Source organism: Narcine bancroftii, chromosome 6 (assembly GCF_036971445.1).
Source record: "Narcine bancroftii isolate sNarBan1 chromosome 6, sNarBan1.hap1, whole genome shotgun sequence".
Lineage (NCBI taxonomy): Eukaryota > Metazoa > Chordata > Chondrichthyes > Torpediniformes > Narcinidae > Narcine > Narcine bancroftii.
This window is the reverse complement of record NC_091474.1, coordinates 178,364,056-178,388,309: the sequence shown is the minus strand read 5'-3', so window position 1 is coordinate 178,388,309 and position 24,254 is coordinate 178,364,056. Positions and strand designations below refer to the sequence as shown.

At 41.0% G+C, this 24,254-nt stretch overlaps 1 protein-coding gene across 1 annotated transcript in view; it reads right to left on the bottom strand.

Moving 5' to 3' along the window:
• Positions 1-4,418: 4,418 nt before the first annotated feature.
• The window catches only part of tube1 (tubulin, epsilon 1), a 45,682-nt gene continuing 25,846 nt past the window's right edge, over positions 4,419-24,254 (bottom strand). Inside the window, exons 8-12 of the mRNA XM_069886828.1 lie at positions 19,318-19,490; positions 16,740-16,880; positions 10,394-10,534; positions 9,273-9,447; positions 4,419-4,731 (exon numbers count right to left, since the gene is read on the bottom strand). Of these exons, the coding sequence (XP_069742929.1) occupies positions 4,573-4,731; positions 9,273-9,447; positions 10,394-10,534; positions 16,740-16,880; positions 19,318-19,490 (789 nt within the window). The 3' untranslated portion in view covers positions 4,419-4,572. The remainder of the gene's footprint in view (positions 4,732-9,272; positions 9,448-10,393; positions 10,535-16,739; positions 16,881-19,317; positions 19,491-24,254) is intronic.

Genomic DNA, 24,254 nt, shown 5'->3' with positions numbered 1-24,254 from the left:
ATATTTTCTATGCTCACTTTCAATTCATCATGGACCTGGTTTCTACACTTTCAACTCACCAGAGCATTCAATACAGAAGAATATGACAGAGGAACTGGCCCTTCAGCCCAAGATGCTTGCACCAAACACAATGCCCAACATGATGCTCAAATTAGGTTTCAGAATTATTGTTGGAGTACATACACGACATTACATACAACCTTGAGATTCTTTTTAACTAAAACTGCTGCTTGCACATGGTACATAGTCCTCTATTTCCTGCCTATTTATGTGTCCATGCAACCTTTAAACTTACCATTGAGTTTGTGTAAGAGGGTTCACTTGATATAATTTGTTGTAACATCTAATTATAACATCCATTGGTCTGGATCATCTGCTAGCATAGCATCAAAGCTCTAAGCATGCTGGATTATTGTTTTACTGTATAAACGGTTGCATTAAAATATGTAAATTTCTAATCATCTGATTGTATAACTCAACATTTTGATGTTAAATCAGGTGCCAAGATATCACATTTCACTAACATTTACAATGATTATCAGCTTAATATTCTGCAATTTCCTACAATCTATAAAATATAAAATGTATAATGTAATCATCTCAGAAATCACAAAGACTTTCAGAAATGTTGATTTCATCTTTGTGAATCAAGTCAACCATGTGCTTTTCTCCTATTATGTGTTTGTGGCATTGATTCTGGGTAAGATTGCTGGACATTGCTTCTTCTGTGCACACTAAACCTCTGCACAAGTCTGCAATACAGATGCCTCTCTGTACTTTCTGCAGCAATGTTTTGAATGAGCTGGATTCCTCTTCCTGTTGGTTGTATCCATTTCTTTATTCAGCTGAAATCTTTGTTGCTTTCAACCACTCCTCTACCACATTGTATTACTTCCTGGTAGGTTGGCTATCTTTGCTATCTTGCATGTTCACTGAACCAGGATCTGTCTCTATAGTTTGTATCCTGGCTTCCTTTCAGTTGCTCAAAACCAGGAAATCGTCGTCTTCTTCCTACACTTCTCATGTGCTCCCTCCCACCCATGATTATCAGTTACCACTTTATGCAGTTAACTCATTTGCACTATGTTTAATCTGTTAAATTCATTTGCAGATTTCCTATATATCCAAAAGAATGTTTAAAAAACCCGAGCAACTGCATTCAATACAAGGAATCACCTAAAGCCCAGCCACTTGAATTCTCCATCACCATTCTCACTCTGACCAATGTGTCCACTACCACCCTCATCTTCTGGGCATGATGCAGCCTGGACTCAATGAATTCTCCAATTTTAGGTAGTTCATTCTCTTTTGCTGGTCATCATTTTGGCTTAATTTTCCTTATTCAATTAGTATATTTCTGCCTTGCCATTTATAGACAAAAAAAGATTAATCTACTGGTAACTGGCCCCATGATTCATCCTCAGATATTCCCATAGCTCGACCCATTCCTCATCCCATATTTTCCTTAAACCAATTTGTTTTTTCTCTATCCCAGTTCTGATAAAGGGTATTGAACCCGAAATATTAACAATTTATCTTGTCCCAGGTTCTGTCCAATTTACTGAGATTTTCCAGCAGTTTCACATTTCTAGCATCTTAGGATTTTCTTTTATGTATTTTCTCCCTTGCATCCCACGACGCACCATCCATACGTTGCCCCATTACACGATTTAGCTTTTGCGCATCTTTGCAACTTTGTTGCAAATTTGCTTTTTTTCTATTGGTGAAAAGTAAAGCACAACAATGCTTTTTTTAAAAAACTCCAAACAGTTTCTGTGTTTAGTCATTCTCTTCAACAGTTTTATTTTTTAAGAACAACCCTTTATGTATCAAAATTGTGAATATTTATTAAAAAATACAGAAGCTTATGACTAAGCACCAATATTTAAGCATATCTACAGAACCTCAAGTTTGCATGCACACTGAGATCTACTTTGACAAAATATGGACTTTAATCTCCCCAACAATGTGCCACAATTTCCTTGCCAATTCTGAGGCAAATCAGAAATGATTAGTGATTGCACAGTATGTCAACATTTCCATTATTAATCTGCATCTATTACAATAACGCAGGTTTATAATGGTAGCCTTGACAAACAGCACTGAGTTCTCTAGAAGGACCCATAGAGATGTATAGAAAACAGAAAATCAATTTAGTTAAATAAATTCACAACCCACATTTTACAACTGGAATTAAAACTAATCAGTTGGTAGTGTTTTGCCCACTTTATAATAATTTGGCAATCTGTAACAGCAATAGTCATTATTACAAAATTTCTAAAAACATGAATGAAAAAAATTGCCACTCAGTCATTTTTGTTCAAATAATTTATAAATTTTGAAACCATCTTAGAAGCCTTTCATACAAGTTGCTTAGCAGTTTAAGTTAGTGGTCCTGGCCTTATGCCAACACTTGTGAGGCTATAGGTTGCACACAAGTGAGAGCTCACATTTATCACTACCCGCTGCAAACACCAAATGCTTCCAGAGCTGTTTCAGTAATGAAGTTAGACCTCCCAGATTCATATTAGATGTGTGCAAGACATCGGAACAGGGTGGTGGATCAGGTTCAGCAAGAATTAGATGATTATGGATATTTAATTGCATAATTAAATTCTTTGATAATAGCTACAAAATGTAAAGTATTTTGGTGTTTAAATTATTTCAAAAGGCATTTTCACACCACAGGCGACCCTGCTTTGTTCTGGAGAAATTCCCAGGAATTCAGGACCTCCTGGGCCTTTCACACCACAGTCCAAATTCCTGGGAATTTACCCTCCCTGGAAAATTAGGGGGAGTCCTTCCCCCAACCGACGTTGCATTATGCACTCACAGGAGTAAGAGCAAGTTCCTCCCCCTCTGTCGATTGCCTGCCCACTCCCTCCTGTTGGTAGGTCAGTTGCTCACCTGCCCGCTTCCACTCCCTCGGCCATCCATCAGTCAGTTGCTCGCCGGGTCACTTCCTCTGACCATCAGTCGCTCACCTGTCCACTCCCTCCCTCTCCACTGGCCATCCATCACTTGCTCACCCGCTTCCTCTCTTTCCCCGCTCACTCGCTCTGTACCCCCCCCCGCACTGGCCATCTGTCAGTCAATCACCCGCTCTCTCCTTCCACCCCAGCCACCTGTCAGTTGGTTGGCCACCTCCCCCCCCCCACCCCCCACCCCCCACCCCCCCCCAACCACGCTTCAGCATAGTGTGATGGTAGAACAATATGGGATTAATGCATGACTTTGTTTCCCATAATCTCTCACACAGCTGGAACTGCTCTTGGAAATACAGCTGCGTGAGTGATTATGTTTAACGAGGATGGCCATTCAGCCTGCATTGTGCTACCAGTGCGACGTGCCAAAACAGCCCACTTTTGTCAGGTGGTAAATCTCTTTTAATTTTAATCGCCTGCAGCATGCAAATGCTGACATCACGAGGCTTCCCTGCTTAGTCATTTGGCTCTTCAGACTGCAGGGAGAGGGTGGCCTGGGAAAATTTTCCACGGCTGTGGCTTGGGGTAGGGCCGCGGACCCTTTTAAAATTCCCGGAATGACCTTTTGCCACTGCAGGTTCAGAGGAGGGTTCCCGGGAAAATTTCCAGAAAATCACCATTTTGCAATGCCATGTGAAAATCCCTAAATAAGCATATTAAGATTTGAACTATTTGCTATACAGTGCTTCATCAAGATTAATGCTTTTCATTTTTCAAAAGTTATAATTGTTTCTGTAACAAATTGTTCAAGAACAATTACAATTTCATTAATTTAAGTAAATATGAGATATAAATTACAAAAAAATTAATGAAATCCTGAAAGGATTTTATTTACATCCAATCAAGCTTGCTCAAATATACTGAGTTCACAGCACTGATAAATTCAAGTAGTTTAACTTATTTTAAGTGTTCATTTAAATTGATGTAATGTACACCATTGAAATATCAAGCTTTCAAAATGTTGAACTGATGATGCTAAACATCCATTTCTACATACTGTAATCCAGTGGTTGAATTAATTCATTTCAAATTGTGCTCATTCCAAAAGGTTATTAACACTGTTGCATTATATATGTTGGACACCAACTGTCCACTGCTATATTATAAAAGTAGTTATTTTCCACATTTAAGATTGCAAAGTGTGAACAGAATGGAAATTATTCAAGTAACTCAACAGTTAATGCTAGGGATAGGTCCAAATGAAATAATCAGGCATCGTTTCCATAGTTTTTCATACAATTCTATACAAGAGGAGTGGGTGATTCTGATTAATCTTTCCTAATTTTTAGAGATTGAGGCCAATTCAGTGATCATATCAGTTAACAGTCACTTTCCAAGCTCCCTCTGTTAAATATCATCCACCAACTTATCAGAATAATGAAATACTTTGTCATAAATATTGCAATAATACAGAAAAACTGCACCATCAAAAAATTTAAGCCTTATCATCAGAAATATTTTATATTGCACACGATTATGTTACTTTCAATACATCTTCAAGGTCTATACCCCATTATTTTATACAACACGAAATTACGACAGGGTCTACTATTGTTTTAGTAGTTCCACTATTTCATTACCCATTATTTTACATTGCAATGGAAATACGAGGAACATTGTTGATTATTTGTCCTTTAGTCACATCCAGTTGGTTGTACTCTTCAATTAGTGACATCAAAGAGTGTGTTGCTTCAGTAAAACAGCTTAGTTCCAATCCATCCACATGGAGATAGTGATGAATATGGGCCTGAAATGACAAAATTAACATGAGGCATGATTAAAATAATCATCTATTAATATGGAAGTGCAATGTTGGAGATACGTATAAGCATTGATTAGGACAGGATTTATAGAACTATTTTTTTGTAAATACCTAGATATTAAAATGCTGAACATAGTTCCTCATAAAAGAACAAGATTCAATGACGCATTAAGACTCTGTTTCCTCCATCTGGCCCCTTTCACCTCTAGTCTCTTAGTCACCACCTCCCAATCAATGGTCTGTCTCCAAACTCCACCTTACCCATCTGTTATTCTTCACTGCTCCCAGTTAATCAATTCCTTACTGGCCCCTGTCCAATCCTTCTCACCCGATCCTCACTATTCTGGATATTTCCCCTCTGCGCTCTCCATCTTGATGAAAGATTTGAACCTGAAACACCAACACTCTTTTCCTCCCATTGACGCTGCTCAACCTACTGAGTTCCTCCATATCGATTTTATTCTAGCATCTGCAGTCTCCATGTTTTCAGAATAAGATTCAAGATTCCTTTCTACATACTTTTGCCACCAAATATCACTCGTGTTAATTTGCAGTAAATGGTTTTAGATAAAAGTTATTGCATCATGCAATATATTATCTGGCACAGAAACAAGAGTTGTCCATTAATGAGCTTTCTCTACCTGCGAGTTCATGCTCAGATATAAAGAGGAATTTTTGTAATCAGAATCCGGCAGCTAAGCAAGAATAAATGCAGTTTCATAGAGGGAAGTTGTTTAAGGTGGCTAATATTTCTTTCACGAGCATTTGCCTCAATAAAACTATAAATGCACGATTTTATGTGAAGGGAGATAAATCTACAAGGTGAGCAAGACATGGAGTTTATCAAATGTCCAAAGCAAAGTTTTTTTGGTCACATTTGATAACATCATCATCTTCATCACGGCCCATCCCTTCACGAGCGAAGATGAACACGGTACCTTGTAGCTCTTCTGTCCTCACAGAACTTCTTGTAGTTATTGGCACATTGTGAATAGTGGAATGTCATGCAGTGCGATTTTTTGTGAGGTCCTCCCAGTCAGTATGATTGACATGGAATGACTGGAGATTGCACTTGATTACATCTTTGTAGTGAAGACGTGGGCGGCCAACAGGGTGGGGAGCATATGGTAGCCCACTGTAGACGACATCTTTGGACAATCAGCCATCCTCCATATGGATAATGTGGCCAGTCCACCGCAGGCACCAAGCACAAATGATTGAGTAGAGGTCCATACTTCCAGTCTTCTCCAGGACTTGGATGTTTGTGACTCTGTCACACTATGAGTAGCCTAGGGTGGATCTGAGGCAGCAGAAATGAAATGCGTTAAGGCGGTATTCTTGCTTTCTGTATGTGACCGAGGATTCACAGCCGTAGAGAACAGTACTCAGCACGCAGGCCTCGTAGACTTGGATCTTCAACTTGGTGGAGAGGTGCCAGTTATCCCACACGCAGGCCTCCGAAGATAGTGGATGCTTTCCCAGGTGTGTGTCCAGTTGTGCGTCAAGTGAGTTCGTTGTTGTTATAGTGGAGCCCAAGTAGCAGAATTTCTCTATGATGGCAAGCACTGACCCTTTGATGGAAATTGATGGAGTGCCGTGGGTTTGTTGACTAAAGAAGACCATCTCGCCCAGGCTAATTTTCAGACCAAATTCAGTGCAGACAGATGCAAATGTGTTGCACAACGCTTGCAGCTATGGCTGGGAGTGAGCCACGAAGGCAGCATCATCTGCATAGAGAAGTTCGTGAATCATAATACTGATTTTGGTCTTGGCCCAGAGCAGTGACAGATTAAAAAGTTTTCTGGAGCTCCTTGTGTGCTGGGCTATGCCTGAAGTTTCTGGAAAGGCACGGCGCAGAAGGGCGGAGAAGAAAATGCCAAAAAGAATTGGAGCGAGTACACAGCCCTGTTTTATGCCACTCTTCTGATTGGGAACTCTTCTGATCTCAAGCTGTCGAATTGGACAGTAGCCTGCATGTTGTTGTGAAACTGGATGATGATGGACAGTAGTGTGTCAGGGCAGCCAAGACATTTTAAGAGATGGAATAGGCCTGAGCGACAAACAGTCAAAGGCTTGGTGAGGTCGATGAAGCACACATAGAGGAGTTTGCGTTGTTCGATGCATCTCTCTCGCACTTGGCGGAAGGTGAAGACCATATCGATAGTTGAAAGCCACATTGACTTTCAGGCAGCATTCTGTTGGTGATGGTTTGCAGGCGGGGAGGATTGCACGACAGAGTATCTTGCCAACAAGGCTGAGGAGTGAGATGTCATGATAGTTGTTGCAATCTTAGCGAACACCTTTGTTCTGGTAAAGGGTCACAATGTTCGCATCCCGCAGATCTTTGGGGATGCAACTGTGGAGCGAGCAGGTTTTGAATAGTATTGTGAGGTCGGAGGCGAGTGCTTCGCCGCCAGTGGGGATACCATCGATTCCAGGTGATTTGTTATTTTTCTTGCAGTGGACTGCTTTTCTGACATCAGTGATGGTAAATTCAGCATCTAGCTCCGCTAGGACAGGTAACTGCAGCAGGGTGTTGTTGATGATGTCAGGGTCCACATCAACTGGTGTTGCATAGAGAAAGCTGTAATGTTCAACCCAGTGGTGGAGTTGAGAGTCAATGTCTGTGAGGAGACTCCGGTCAAGAACATGGAGTGGAGCAGTTTTCTTAGGTACTGGACCTGGAGCTTCTTTGATTCCGCTGTACATCCCTCTGACGTTGCCGCTATTCGCACTGTTCTCGATGCGCGTGCTGAGATCTCTCCAGTATTCCTGCATCGCAGTCCTGGTGGCTCTTTGAACTTTCTGCTTAGCAGACTGGTAAGCTGCCAGCTTTGAGGCAGACTTGTCCTGCTGTAGTGCTTGGCAGGCTGCTCTTTTCTCGGACAGTATTGAAACTTGCACGGAACCAGTCAGGCTGGTTTCGTTTCTGGATTCCGAAAGCGGTTTTTGCTTGAGCAGAAACAGAGCTTTTCAATTTCATCCAGTTGTTGTTGGGGTGTTCATCAACCGTGCACAGTGCAGGGTGGCTGCGGAGGAGCTCCCTGAACTGCTCTGAGCGATTAAGAGTCTTTAAAGACAGTGGGGTCGAGTAGGGACTGTGGTTTTGAGGTGCCCCTATGGAACTTTTTGGGTTGCAACTTAATTCTGCATCATACGAGGGCGAGGTCAGTGTTACAGTCAGCTGAGTGCATGCTGCGACAGTGGGTGACAGCACCTAGTTGCCTCCTTCTGATGATGATGTGGTCAAGCTGGTGCCAGTGGCGTGAACATGGGTGCTTCCATGTGGCCTTGGAGTTGGAGGGTCCAGCAAAGAATGTGGAGGGGAAGTACAGAGTGAAGCTGGCGCAGAGCTGAAGAAGTCGGAGGCCACCGTCATTAACTTTGCCTGTGCCATGGTGACCATAAGACTCCCTTCCATGCTGCATTTTCAGAGCTGATGCAGGCGTTAAAGTCGCCCAAAAGAGCAATTTCGTCACCCTGTGGCACTATCCTGATTGTTTATTCCAGGAGAGCATAAAAAGCATCTTTTTCGACCTTTTGTGCGGCCAGCTTTGGGGCATACGCGGAGAAAACAGTGAGATAGCCACTTCTGAGGTGAACCCGCACTGACATTAAGCGTGGCGAGAGGCAGACAGGTTGTGTATTGGAACTGAGCAGACGGTTGTGGACTGCCAGACCAACTCCATGTTTGGGCCTCTCTCTGTCAGGATGGCCACACCAGAACAGTGTGAAGTGTTCCTCGCAGACTTTGACAACGTTAGTTAGACATAAAATCATCAGATACCGCAGATTTGAAAAGATATGATAAACTTCACTGGAGACAAATTTAAAAAAAATGAAACTCGACCAATTAAGACAAATCAGTGAAATCTTCAGACATATTTTGAATATTATTTGATCATTAACTTGAAATGCAAGTACATTCCTTAAAGAAATAAAAGAAAGTGATTAAATCAAAGTTAGACTTTTTTTAGTAAAATATATCAATTGAAAGTTTTGTTTATTTTTAAATGTACAGTGAAACACTTAGTTTTGTGTGCTATCCAGGCACCCTGCAAAACAATAAAAAGTCACCACTCTCCAGAACAATTTATCTACTGGCAAACACGTACTGGAGTGAATAATCTGAATTTTAATTTTGTGAGACTGAATCAACTTAAAAACAGTGTATCCACTATTTCTAGAATGCAGCTGGAAGGAACAACATTGCTTCCATTTTTTTTAATATATTGTCAGCAAACTGGAAGTGAAAAGAAATTAGGAGCATCATGAAACCATGAAGACCAAAAGGTAGATGGAGTTTAATGCTAATCAGGGAGGTTTATCATGGAGGAAGGAAATAATTATACTTTGCAATTGCATCTCTCCTATCTGCAGATAGAAACATAGAAGATAGGAGCAGGAGTAGGTCATTCGATTAAATCACCTCAATTTACAGCTGGCATTTCCTCTTCTAGTATTACAACATTTCTGCCATTCATCATTTACTAAACTATCACCACACTGAGGAGTTTGAAACTTACCTTTTTCTTGTAAAGTTTTACAAAGCGATCCTTGAGGTCTGTGAAGGTAGATTTTACACAAGTATTATTGGCCAATGCCAATAAAGAATGTGTGTGACCCACAGGAGGTATTGAGCAGAGGCTTGTTTTCCAACCTTCTTGATTCCATGAGACAAACTGAAGCGAATGTTTCAATCTGGAAGGAAACATCAAAATGATTCTCTTATTATTCAGATATGAATTGTAATTACATTCTACATGCAATTGTTGCCATTGGATACGATTACCAGCATATAGAAAGCTACCACGAAGTAATGAGGGAGAAAAAGAACGATGGATGTTTTAAGCTGAAACATTTCACCTGGATGAGACAGATGAGTAGTTTCAACTCAACATGCTGACCCTTTTTTTTTCCTACTGATGTTAACTATTTCTCTAGCAGATTGTTTCAGATTCCAGCCACGAAGTAATTATTGCGATAATCCTCAAACAATTCTAAATAACTTGATCAATTTTAAACAATGCATGCTTGTTGAAAATATGCTTTATCTTAATTTCTTTCAACAACTATCTACTAAAAGACAGATTACAGAGTGCTAACCAAGCAAAATGTTATATTCTTCTGTATTCCAGTTATGCTGCAAGGTTACCTAATTGTAATATTAGTCCAGCTTTTCTCCCACAGACACTTCATGATTTGCAGGGTATTTCTAACATTCTCCTTTTGGTTTCAGATGTCAACAACAGCTGAATTTGCTTTCTCTTTGTCTGCCTCTAATCTATCAGGTGGTTTCAAAAGCAGCGGAGCTTAGTAACCCTGACTTACCCTTTCAGAGATTTCTATCACATTTGTTCCTCTTTCTGAAATCTAAAATTGACTTTTTTTCCCCCCCACTTTCCCAGTACTGATGAAGTGCCTTTGGCCTGAAGTGTTAACTCTGTGTCTCTTTTCATGTGTCCCCCAGCTTGTTGAGTGTTTCCAGCATCATTTTGATTTCAGATTTTCGGCACATGTGGTTTTCAGTTCTTATTAAATGGGAGGGAAACCGATGAATTGGATTGCAGGCATGAAACTTACAAACAAAATAGTGATAATTTAACAAAGGAACAACAAAACTAATATTTTAGCATATCCAACACACCTCTCAATATTTCTTCTAAGATCAGAAATCTGAACATTTCCCCGGACAATAAGGGCACACGCAAGGTACAGATTGTGTTTTGGATCTGCATGCATCAACTGGTGATCCTTACTGAAAGCATCAGTGAACATCTGATCCAATCTGTTTAAATAAATAAATAAATAGACAATGAATCAAAGGATGTGAAGGGTATTTTGGCAGCAATACTATGTCAAATTTAATAAACATTGCTTTTAATGCAAAATCTACAGAAATTGGTCCTAATCAGCATTGTTAGTACACAGTAGTTGCTCTAAAATATGATTAAAAATTGGACATTATTAACTTGAAGCAAATTAAATGGGACAACATTGTTGGCTATGTACGGACAGTAGTTATGAAAAGACTTTGATTTATTGTGAAATCCTTTTTTTTTGGGTGGTGGGACCTGGCCTTGCTAGGAAAATGGCCTCTCTGATCCAGTGCTAGCCAGGAATGGCACATGATCTAAGACCCCATTGATCTTAATACACATTCTAGATCTGTAGATTAGAAGGTAAAGGTAAATTATTTGTTTAATTATCTTGCTTAAAACAGTTATCAATTAGCCATTTTTTTGTTGTCTTAGTACTGTTCATTATTTAATTGTCAACTGTTTTAACCAGCTCAGAACAGCTAGGCATTCAAAAACTTTTAAAATCAATGGCACACATGGGAGTCCTACCCTTGCCTTTGGTCAAAGCCTCTCAAGGGGAGGGCCACTGAATTACACCATTCAGGCCCCAGTTGCTGTTGAGAAATTTGTTTCTGGACACACAGGTATTGAAGACCATCCACATAGATTATCTCAGATAGGCGCACGTGTGCAGAGAACATGTGTGAGATTCAGGTAATAGGCTCAATCTGGCATGATTAAGTTAATAATCATTTATAGTTGACCTATATTCAAAGTCAATTTTGTGTTTTCTCTTAACTCACTGTACACATTTTGATTGCTGTATTTTTTATTTTAAATGGACTCCACATATTTGCTACATGCAAACTAAAAACGTTTGCAGGTATTTATGGTACTTAAAAAATGCAGAAACAGCATTTTTCCTAATAAATTTTAAAAGGGCCATGAAGAAAGCTGGCCTTCTGTTCAATCGGAGTATCAGCACTTCTGGCCTAATACTGAACATCTGTCTATGTTTAATTAGCTGATTTAACCTTCCGTCTCATATATTTATATTTCCTCCTTTGATTCAACATCCTCATTGATATCTCTGGAAGACTGACATCAAGCTTGAATGAATTAAAAGTTCCTTAATCATACAAGTAAATTTATCGGTTTTGTTTCCTGTCAAAACCTGCAAGTGATTTCTCTTAAATTTTTCAATTATCTACATTCTTTGATCTGGAGTTTACATTTTCTTCTTCATATCATGTCATTGACTCACAAGTTCCTATTCCCCACTCTACCAATGTGGATTTTTTCTCCACTGCTTTAGAGTTCCATCTCAAGATTCAATAATCATGCATTTGTAGCAGCCCGCTAACTGGGACGTGACATGGTAAACAAGATGGCCGATGAACACTGCAAACGCACAGTCCCCATGGGGGCCAATGATCTTCAACCCAGGTGTTTCCTGCTGTGCGGATTATCAATGAACAATGGTAGGAATGCTGACCAATCTGAGGCCGGTGCTGATATGACATCACTCCTGTTGTCAGCAGCAGGCAGAGAATGTAAGCAGAGCTCCTAATGCAATAAACCAGTCTTCGATTTCGACTTCTTGGATGTGTCTCATTCTTTCCACATCTTGTGGTAGCGCACATGCTACATTGGTGACCCCAGCAGGTCCAACCGCCAGTTAGACCTGAAGATAACAGACCAGGCAGCTCTTCATGCGGTTTCATTGAAGCTGCCAACCTTCCAGGCGTCACAGCCACACATGTGGTTCGAACAGGCTGAGGCCCAGTTCCACTTCTGACAGATCACCACCAAAGACACACGTTACTACTATGTGGTGAGCTCGCTCCACCAGGACATGGCAGCAAAGATTGTTGATTTCCTGTGGCAGCCTCTGGAGCAAGGCGAATATGATGCCCTCAAGGAGCTATTAACCCGCACTTTCAAGCTGTCATGGCGCGTGTGCCGTGCAACTGTATATAGACGGATTGGAGGGCAGGACCCTATCCGCCCTCATGAGCGAGATACTCAGCCTTGCTGAGGGATGTAGGTCTTGCTTGCTCTTCAAGCAGATTTTCCTGGAGCAGCTGCCCAAGGATATCTGACTCTTGCTCACCGACAAGGACTTCAGTGACCCCGGGAAAGTCACAGCCCGGATGGACGTGCTCTGGAGAGTGTAAAAAGAAAACAGCGCCTCAGTGGAGCAGAATGCTAGGCCCTGCACACAGCCGGCAACAAGACTACAGCAAGCAGAGAGCCAAGTGGACCTCCCTACCAACAGTACTGCTACTATCACCAATGATGGGATGCGGGGGCCCATGAATGGCGCCCACCCTGAGCATTTCAGTGAAACGCCATGGTCAACCATTATTAATGGTTGCGGTGGTTGGCCATCGTGACAGTCTCCTCCATGTGTGGGAATCTCTGTCCAGATGACATTTCCTCATTGACACCAGTGCTGAAATAAGTGTCTTGTCCCCCCCCCACCCTCAGCCAACAATACCCAGAACGGCAAGCTGGGCCCGACACTGAGGGAAGCTAATAAGAACTTCCAGCATCTGCACCATCCTCCTCTGCTTTGGCAGCAAATGGTTCATGTGGACATTCACGATTGCAGCAGTGGCATAACCACTCCTGGGAGCAGACTTCCTGTGAGCCCACTGCCTGCTGGTGGACCTTAAAGGGTGGCGTTTTATGCATGCCAGGACTTTTTAAACAATGCCCCAGGGGGAAGCCAAGTTATCTGCTCCACATCTCGACTCCATTACTTTGTTCGACAACGCATTTACGCAGATCCTAGTGAAGTTCCCTTCAATCGTGGCACCAGAGTTTTCCTCCACCAAACTAAAGCACAGGGTAAGGCACCACACTCTCACCGAGAGCACCCCACTCCATGCCAAGGTGCATCGCCATCCCATCGAGAAGCTCACCCTCACCAAGGAGAATTTTTTTAAAAATGGAAGAGCTGGGGATAGTGCAATATTCTGACAGCCCCTGGTCCTCCCCCCTGAAGGTAGCAGGAGAGTGGAGGCCATGTAGTGACAATCACCACCTCAATGAAGCCACTGGACAGATACCCTGTGCCCCATATCCAAGACTTTACCACTAACTTACAAGAGATATGGGTATTTTCAAAACTTGCTCATCAGGGGTTATCACCAGATCCCAGTCCATCTGGATGACATTCCCTAAAACCACCATCATTACCCCTTTTGGACTTTGAGTTCCTGAGAATGCCCTTTGGACTTAAAAATACAGCCCAGACCTTCCAGAGGCTGATGGATACGGTGGGCCAGGATCTCACGTTCACATTCATCGATTTGGATGACATTCTCATTGCCAGCCGCAATCATAGGCAATCATACAGAGCATGCGGCCCATCTAAGGCTAATGCACGCCTGACTGCAGGAATTCAGACTAACTATAAACCCTGCTAAGTGCCAGTTCAGGCTGAAAACGATAGACTTCCTGGGACATCGAATCAACAGGCACGGAACGAAGCCCCTCCCCAAAAAGGTAGAGGCTGTTCGGAGCTTTGCCAAGCCCTGCATAGTTAAGGGGCTGCAAGAATTTGCCAGTATGATTAATTTTTATTCCTGGTTCATGCGCCCTCTTTTCACACTCATGGTGGGGAAGGTAAAGACATTGCCTGGGACAATGAGGACTCAAAGGCATTCCAGAAGGCCGAGGATGCAATGGCCAATACCACCCTTCTGGTACACCCCAGGCCAGAGGCACCAACCACTCTCACAGTAGACACCTCCGGCACAGTGGTAGGGGGTGTTTGGAGAAATTCACTGAAGGGCAAATGCAGCCCTTGGCCTTTTTTAGCAGGCACCTCCGGCCACCCAAACTCAAATATAGCACCTTTGACCAGGAGCTATTGGCACCGTACCTGGCAATCAAGCACTTCAGGTAATTTTTGGAAGGTGGACAATTCAGGGTCTTCATGAACCATAAACTGTTAACCTTTTCCTTTCATAAAGTGTCGGACCCACGGTCAGCCAGGCAGCAGCGACAACTCTCGTGCGTGTTTGAGTTCACCACAGATACTCAACACAAAGCAGGTAAAACCAAAGTGGTGGCTGATGCACTGTCCTGCCCTGCAATCAAGTCTGTCCAAACCCTGTATCAGGGAATAGACTATTCAGCCCTAGCTAAGGCACAGCAGGAAGACCCTGAGATCCCAGCATACAGGATGGCGGTTTCCGTCCTCGGGCTAGAGGGTGTTGCCATTGTTCCTGTTAACCAGATGCTCCTTTACAATGTCTTCACTGACAAACCTCGCCCCATTTTGCCGGCAGATTTTTGATGCAGTGTACCACCTGGTGCACCCAGCCATCATAACTTTTGTCAAAATGGTGGTCAGTGGGTTCGTTTGGCATGGTCTCTGGAAACAGGTCAGTCACTGGACCAAGACTTGCATGCTCTGCCAGATGTCCAAAGTGCAGATACACATCAAGACACCCCCCAAGACTTGCGAGCCAGCATGTGACGTAGGTTCAGTCACGTCCATATCGACATTGTAGGACCACTATCGGTCTTCTGCTCGGCATGATATCACTTCACCATGATTGATTGCTTGATTGCTCCACAAGGTGGCCAGAAGCAGTCATTCTGGCCGACACAACCACCGAGACCTGCGCCAGGGCACGCATTACCAGCTGGGCATCGAGATTCAGAGTCCCAGAGCATATGACTTCCAACAGAGGTACACAGTTCATTTCAGGACTCTGGGCAGCACTGGCCAACTTGCTGGGAACCCAGCTCCACCACACCACGGTGTACCACCCTCAGACCAACGGGTTGGTGGAGTGGTTCCACAGGCACCTAAAGGTGGTCTTTATGGCTCAGCTCAAGAGACTGAACTGGGTAGAAGAGCTACCCTGGGTCCTCCTGGGGATCCACATCACGCTGAAAGAAAATTTTAATGCCTCAGAAGCCGAGATGGTGTACAGCGCACCATTGGTAATACCAGGTGAGTTCCTGACTGCCGCCAAGGACTCAGAGAACCCAATGGCCTTAGACAAACCTGAAGGAAAGACTGGGTACTCTAGTCTCTCTGCACTCTCTGCCATATGGCCAGGCCAAATCCTATGTCCCCAAAAATTTAGAGACCTGTTTTCATTCAGGGGGGGGCACACCGGACACCTCTGCAACTGCTGTACAAAGTAGTCAGACACAATGGGTCAACATGTGTGCTGGATATCAACGGTAAGGAAGAGACTTTCACCATCGACCACCTCGAGCCAACACATCTGGACTTTAGCCAATCGGTCCCCACTCAGCCCCCGCGACACAGAGATAGGGCATCGAAAGCGGTGGACAGTGCTCTGATCGGTGGTTCTGGGTGGGGAGGGCGGTATGGTGTAGCAGCCCGCTAACCGGGACGCGACCTGGTACACGGTATGGCCGACAAACATGGCGACTGCGCAGACCCCTTGGGGGCCAATGACCTCGTCCCAGGTGACCACCTGTACAATGGGAAACAACAAGCAATGGCAGGAATACTGACCAATCAGAGGCCAATGCTGCTGTGATGTCACTCCTGTCATCAGCAGCAAGGAGAGAATATAAGTAGAGCTGCCCATGCAATAAATCAGTCTTAGACTTCTTGGGTGTGTGTCATTCTTTCCACACTGCGGTAGCGTGCACGCAACACATTCTTCGTTTGTTTATTTTTTTGTTCTCTGAATTATAATTAATTCAAAATCCTAATCCCTTTGTTACTCACTTGTCAAATGCATGCATTTTACATGCCTGATCTTATACATCTTCTATTCTTACTTGCCTCATTCCTGTGTGGCAATATTACGTTGCCTGCACCAAGCATTAAATTATATTGTTTGTTCTCTTTCAAACTCCAAACTGAAAGCCTTTCTTCTCCTTCAGAACTACTTTTTAATGTGCCCATCTTACCCCTCCCTTCAAATGAAAAATTCTTAATTATTTTCTCTTTTGCACTGTTAGTCCAATCTGTCAGCTCTTCCCCAAGTATCATTTTTTTTCCCTTTTTCTGAAAAAAGGGATGCTTTTAGAACATTCAGAATATTAAATAAATACAATTCTTATTAAATAGCAGACTAATGGACACAATTTATCTTGCTTCCAATAATCATTTTCTTTCCTATTGGTGCATAGAGTGTCTGCCCCCAATTCTAATGCCAATAGCACACAGAGCAATGAAATTTCTACCTTCTTGTGGGGATGTTTACATCAGCCAAGGTGTATAACGGAGTTAGACTAGAAACGAGGTAATGAAGCCGTGGAAATGGAACCAGGTTCATGGTGATCTCATTAAGATCCATATTGAGGGACCCTTCAAATCTGGAAGAACTGTAGTAAAAGCAATCAAAATTAAACTAGTACAGTAAAATAATCACACAAATACAGGATATAACATAAATACAGTAAATTTAGAGCAACAATGCTATGACTGTATCATTGTTCAATCCGGCACCACCACCACTGTGGAAAATGGTGGCGTGTTGTAATGGCAGCACTGCCACTGGTGTGGACCCACAGGGCACGAGGAGTGGAGATACAGTGCCCCCGCAGGGTTCAACCACCCAGTCCAACTGGGTTATTGACAGCTTGTTCACTGAGGCATACAAATTGATGGCTTTACACTTGGCATCCACAGAGTCCTTTATCTTGATTGTATAGCACTACCATATTATAGGAAAGATGTAGAGGCTTTGGAGATGGTGCAGAAGAGATTCAGCAGAATATTGCCTGGATTAGAGAGTATTTGGTAGAAGGAGCAGTTGGATAGATTTGGATCAATGTCTCTGGAGTGTCTGAACCTGGGCAAAGATATGATACAAACTTATAAAATCATGAGAAGGATAGCTAGAGCACATCAAGTCTTTGCCCAGCATAGAAATCACAAATACAAAAGGGGCAAGATTTAAAGTGAGAGGGAGAAGATTTGAAAGAGATGTCATGGAAACATTTTTTTTAATATAGAGAGTTGTAGGTGTCTGGAGCGGACTGCCAGGGAGAAGTGATAGAGCAGATATGATGATTTTAAAAAAAGGCGGCACTGCCGCTGGTGTGGACTCACAGAGAGCAGGGACCCTGCGCTCCCACTGGATCCTACTGCCCAGTTCGACTCTGTCAGCTCCATACAGGCTTTGAATGGCCTGTTAAAGGAGCAGACTGAAGTTTTATTTAAAATCCCACAACCATGGAGTCTGTGCCCAAGATGGCGGGGTCTCTGAACAGCAGCAGCCATGAGGGCACCAGAAATTTTGGAGACCATCCCCCATCTCAGGAGAAGCAGAGGAGACGATCCATAGGACAGTGACCATGGTGGCGGACCAGTAAGAGGGTTCTGCGGCTGTAAGACCAATAGGTGCAGCAGGCTGCTGGTGACTCGAGGCAATAAACCCACTGAAGCCATGGACTGCTGGAGACTGCTGTTGGGAGACTCATGCGGGCTGAGGACTGCTGGAGACTGGCCTGGAATTGGCTGAAAGGGTACAAGTATTGGAACCGGAATGCGAGCGGGTGCCGAAAGCAAAGGTGCTGAAGGGTTTCTGACCGTGTCAGAGGTTCAAATCTGGAGCTCGGGTTGCCATTGGTTTGGCTGGACTCTGTGTGGCTGCAGAAGTGCTGGAGGCGAATCTACAGACATTCAGTGATTCTGGGGGGATTGTTTTCCTTCTCTTTCTTGCTATAGGCAATTTCTGCCAATGGTGAATCTGTCTGCCTTAGAACAGGCAAAAACAATTTAATGTGATATGACACTGCTGCGCTGGATGGGTCACGTCTCCAGAATGGAGGACCATCGCCTTCCCAAGATCGTGTTATATGGCGAGCTCTCCACTGGCCACCGTGACAGAGGTGCACCAAAGAAAAGGTACAAGGGCTGCCTAAAGAAATCTCTTGGTGCCTGCCACATTGACCACCGCCAGTGGGCTGATAACGCCTCAAACCGTGCATCTTGGCGCCTCAAAGTTTGGCGGGCAGCAACCTCCTTTGAAGAAGACCGCAGAGCCCACCTCACTGACAAAAGGCAAAGGAGGAAAAACCCAACACCCAACCCCAACCAACCAATTTTCCCCTGCAACCGTGTCTGCCTGTCCCGCATCGGACTTGTCAGCCACAAACGAGCCTGCAGCTGACGTGGACTTTTTACCCCCTCCATAAATCTTCGTCCGCGAAGCCAAGCCAAAGAGAAAGAGATTACAATAACAATAAATTGAATCTTGAATCGGTTCACATAATTTTCTGCCACATCAATAAAAAAATAACCTGACCCAGGTATTATTGCATGAAGCCTCAACAATCTCACAAAAATTGATATTACTGTGCAGTTAAAAGGTATTTTTCCTGCCAAAATAGAAAATTTTACATTTATCCACACTGAACTACCTTTATCAATTCTTTGTCCAGTCACTTCATCCATCTCTATCTGCTCTCCTCATGATTTGCTTTTCCACCTTCTTTTGTGTCATCAGCTAATTTAGCAACTATTCCTTTGGTTTCTTCATCCAAGTCACATAGATTAATTGTAAAAACCCGAGGCTATTATTGTCAGTTGTGGCACACTACTTGCTATGCTTGACTCACTTAAGCGTACTCTCTGTTTTCCTGTTAGTCAAATCTTCTGTCCACACTAGGCATCAGGAGTTTTTAATTTCTGCAATAACCTTTGACGCAGCACATTATAAATGTTTCTGAAAATAGATGTGGAGTAAATCCACTGGTGCTCTACCACCCCCCCCCCCCCCCCCCCACCTTTATGTATAATCAATTGATCACTCACCTGGTCAAATTCAGAAGCAAGTTGGCAACAATATTGTTCATTGCATCAAATGGTTTTTCCTTTCTTTTGACTCCAGTTTGATTAGAGATCAGTGTACTTTCCATTTTTACTGTGGATGCCATTTTACTGGAACTGGCCATCTGACTTATTTTGTTGACTATGTCAACCAAGGACTGGATTTAGAAAATAAAAAGTTACAAGATCTGCCCTTTAAAATTTGGTATCATATTCACAATTAATTACATGAATGAATGATAACTGCTGATATTTAGAAGGTGGATGCAGCAGCCAAAAAATCCTGAAATGCTGCAACTTTGAGGTACTGCTGGATTTAACATCAGGTGCCCATTTAAAATTAAAGCTTTTACTGGAGACTAGCAAAAATTCAGAGCCTGGCAGGAACATGTATGCTGGTCAATCAGGGAGTGAAATGAAAATGAGAGATGAAAAGGAGAATGAACAATGAGAGAGAAAGTTATCTTGGGGCATTGAGATTTATATTTCTGTTCCACGTGGTCCAGTCAGTATAATTAGCTTCTGATACTGGGCCTTCTCACTTCCCTTTAGCTGCATGGTTTTGGAAATACCATGCAGTCCAAGTATTGCAGTTAAATGTCAAAATCAGATAAACAAAATAATTGAGGAGCAAACCTCATTACCAATTAATTATTACAATTCTTGGAAGAATTTAATTTCCTGGCCTTCAAAATGTCCCACTCTCTCCTGGCTTTAGGTGTGCAAATTTAAGCCTTGGAATTTTCATTAAACCTATTACATTTTAAATGATACTTTCCTTTATCAAATATATCCTAATTTCAAAGTATATTCTTCCAAAGCGTGAGATGTGATATTCCAAATTATGATCTCTTTAATCCAACAATCAAACTCTGTGGCTGTTACTTTATGTAGCTTTAATTTGTTGATAAAACATAAACATTTTACATCGCTTTGCATCAAGACTTTCATAATGATGAAGATCAAAGCATTTATTGTAATAATAGATATATAAAGTATACAAAAAGCTTTTAAAGAGATAATAAAGAGAGGCACAAGCTTTAAAGAGATACATAAATTCCAAGAAAATTTTCTTATGCTCACATTTCCTTTACATCTTGTAGAGTGAGCAAGTGGTTATGGCTGGGTGGATATTATGACATATTACATCATAGTCACTTTGGTAACATTACCAACAATAGTTCTCTTAAAGAGACAGGCTCAATATTGACTAAGAATTATAAACACAAGGTTTTAATCTTTACATTTCAGCCCCTATTATTATAATAGACATCAATGGATAATATAAAATTACTGTTACAGATACTTACTATATTTACTTTGGGTATAAGATTACAAATCAAATTTTTCAGCTTCCTGTAAAAAATATTTTAGTAATAGGTCTATTTAAGTAACCAGTCTTGGTTTTAATCCACATTTGCCAAACGAATTGTCTGGAACTGTATCCACAATTTTCCCCAGCAACCAAGAATATTTTTAGTGAAGAATCATCCATGATAATTACAGTATCTCCATATACAAAATTGGATTTAGCTTTAGATCATTTTTGTCATTCTTGTAATAATGAAAGATATTCTTTAATCCATCTTTTTCAAAATAAATCTGCAAATGGGGGTTCATCTGGTGAATCTCTGTTGTGTGGTAAATCTGCCATTTGCTGTTGTCCAGGTTTAGTATTTGCACGTTGACAATTAACACATTTTGATATAATTCTTTTGATCAATGTTGAAGCACCAAGTATCCAATATTTCTGGCGCAGTTCTGATAACACATGATTACAACCACCATGATCGGTTTTATCATGTATATGTCAAACAATTAAATCAGAAATATGAAATTCCTTAGCAAATATAATTGAATGTTTCACTTTTTCTGATGTTATTGTTTTTTTTCCAATCTTCCTCCTACTCTCAATACATCATTTACAAGAATAGGATTTAGCTTGTAAATGCATCTTTTTTTTTGTAACATTCAGATTCTTCTTTAATTTTGATATTTCATTATCAAATGGCTTTTTTTCTGACAAAAATGAATTATCTCCAATTCAGCATTTGTCAACTCATCAACTGTTAAGTAACAGCTCCTTCGAGTCTTCAGATTCTATTTGTTGATACAATTTAAAAGCGTAGTTTTCAACCTAAGAATCCATGCTACTGCCTTTTTCAAATGAAACCATGAAGAGCGATAGCAAATTAATTGAGTGATCAGATCATTTTCATTAGATATTTGAATAGTATTTATATTAATGCTTTGGATTTCAGGATCCTCTATTGAAATTTCTTTTCACTCTTCTGGATTTTGAGGCCAATCTTCTTGAGATTGCAAAAGAAATTGAGAACTGGATACTCATGATGGCTCTGTTCAGAAAAGATTGATCTTTTAACCCTCGTGAAGCCACATCAGCTGTATTATCTCCTGTTTTAACATATCTCCATTGATTAGCATGCAAAACCTTCTCGATTTCATTAACTGTCACAAAGATACAAAACCTTGTGTCTTTGTTATTAATGTATTTATGCACTGATGCATTATCAGTCCAAAACATGGAGTCTGCTAACTTCTTCTTAACATAGTGAACATTTTGCTTGCCATAGTAGTGGCAGTCATTTCCATTTGAGGTATGGTGATTGGTTTTAATGGAGCCACTTTGGCTTTTCCCACAATATACTCACTCTTGGTTATTTTATAGTACTAAATAACTAACAGTTACAAAACCACCTTTGCTTACATCAGCAAAGTGATTTAACTAAGTAAATGTGGCTATTTCAAGGTTTGTTGGTTTTAAACATCCACTGACTTCAAAATTTTAAGACTCTCAATCCAATTTAGCCAAACTTGTGTGATGGATTCTAGTATAGTTTCATTCCATCCAAATTTACTTCTGCACAATTCTTGCAGACTTTTATTGGCTATTAATACTACTGGTGCCAATATTTCCAAAGGATCATATATTGAACTTACAAATCAAAAGAATACCTCTTCTTGTTAAAGGCCATTCTTTCAAAACAATTTTGAATTTGAAAATATCAGATTGAACACACCATTGCACCCCTAGAATGCTTTCAACAGATAGAACATCACAATCCAAGTCAAGATGTTTTATCTCCTTTGCTATTTCTGCCTCAGGAATAACAACCAACACATCTCGACTGTTGCTAATCCAATTCATAAGGAAGAAACCTCCTTTATTACAGATCTCCTTTAACTCTTGATAAGAATCTATTGTTTCTTTTTCTGAAACATTTGAAGTAAAACAATCATCAACATAGAAATTATTTCTGATGATGTTTATAGTTTGAGAACTAAATTGCTCTTCATTATCTTTAGTATATTTCCTGAGAGCAAAATTTGCACAACTCAGTGACAAAGTTGCTCCAAATAAATTAACTGTCATTCTGTATTCAATCATGTCTTTACTGTAATCTTCATTCGGCCACCATAACAATCGTAAAAAAAAAATCACAAATTTGTGATGAAACATCACTTCAATATCTGCAGCAATTACAATAGGCTCTTTACAAAATCTTATCATAACACCTATTAAAGTAATGGTTAAGTCTGGCGCTTGTAGAAGTTGTGAATTCAATGAAACTTCTTGAAATGTTGCTTCACAATCAAATACTACTCATAGTTTCTTCTTTTGTGGGTATATAACTCCATGAGAAGGTAAATACCATTTGTTACCATCTTTACGTTCCAAGATATCTTCTGATATCTTTTCTACATGTCCATTGGCTATCATGTCCAACATGGCATTTTTATACTCCAAATGAAAGGAAAAATTTCTCTTGAATTTTCTCTTTAAATTCAGCATATGCTGTTCTGTAATTATTTTATTATCTGGCATACAAATTTCCATTTTTTTCCCCCAAAGGTAATGACCATTAACATGCTTAACAGAGTTTGAAACTAAATCCAGAAATTGTTTATTTTCCTTTGAAGGTTCTTGAATATTCGTGAGACATTCAGGAAAATAAATTTTAAACTGGTGTTCCCACAAGTCATTATGTTTCACAACTGAAATTCTGTTGACATTCATGTTCAACATCTCCTGATCATTATTCACTTTTCTTCCTAATGGTCCGTTAATTGTCCATCCAAGCAACATTCTCACAGCATAAGGTCTGTCATTTTGACTCCTTATAACTTCAAGTGGTTCGAGAGCTTTTCGTACATCTAATCCAATTAACATCTCAATCTTGGCATCAATCTTAGGTAAACAAATATCTTTTAGATGAGCTCACTGTTTGATATCATCCTGATATGGAATATTCTCCTTATTCATAGGCATAGCTTTGTGAGTAATATGAACTTGGAACATAGCAAAATTCATTGCCATTTAATCCAGCAATCTGTAAACCTGAAACTATATTAGTTTCAATGTTCCTTCCATCGCTATTGTCTTCAATCAGATCTCTGATCTTTTTCCATGAAGATTAAGTTTATTCATTAATTCAACAATACAAAATGATGCGTTATTTCCTGGATCAAGGAATGCATAGGTCTTCAGTTTGATGCACCCCTTTTTAGCCTTAACTAGTACAGGAACTATTAAGGGTTTTGTCACCAGCCCCATAAGATTGTTTGTCTGAACCAAGGCTGAAGTATCCTCTGTCTCTTTAGTCTTGGATTCAAATTGTTTGATTTTCTTCTCAACTTTACCCCATTGAGTATGCAGCAATTTGGGGTGCTTTAAACCGCATATATCACAACTGAGTCGCTTATTAAAACTTTGCTCATGTGTCCTTCACACAAGCAGCCAAAACATTCCATTCTTCTTTACAAGGTTAATTTTCTCCAATCGTGAACATCTTTCTAAAGCATGCTTAGCTTTGCAATACAAACAACTTTCCTGAACAATCTGATCTTCCTTGTTCTTTCCTGTGCTTGTATCTGACACAGCAGTAACAAAGGTACTTCTC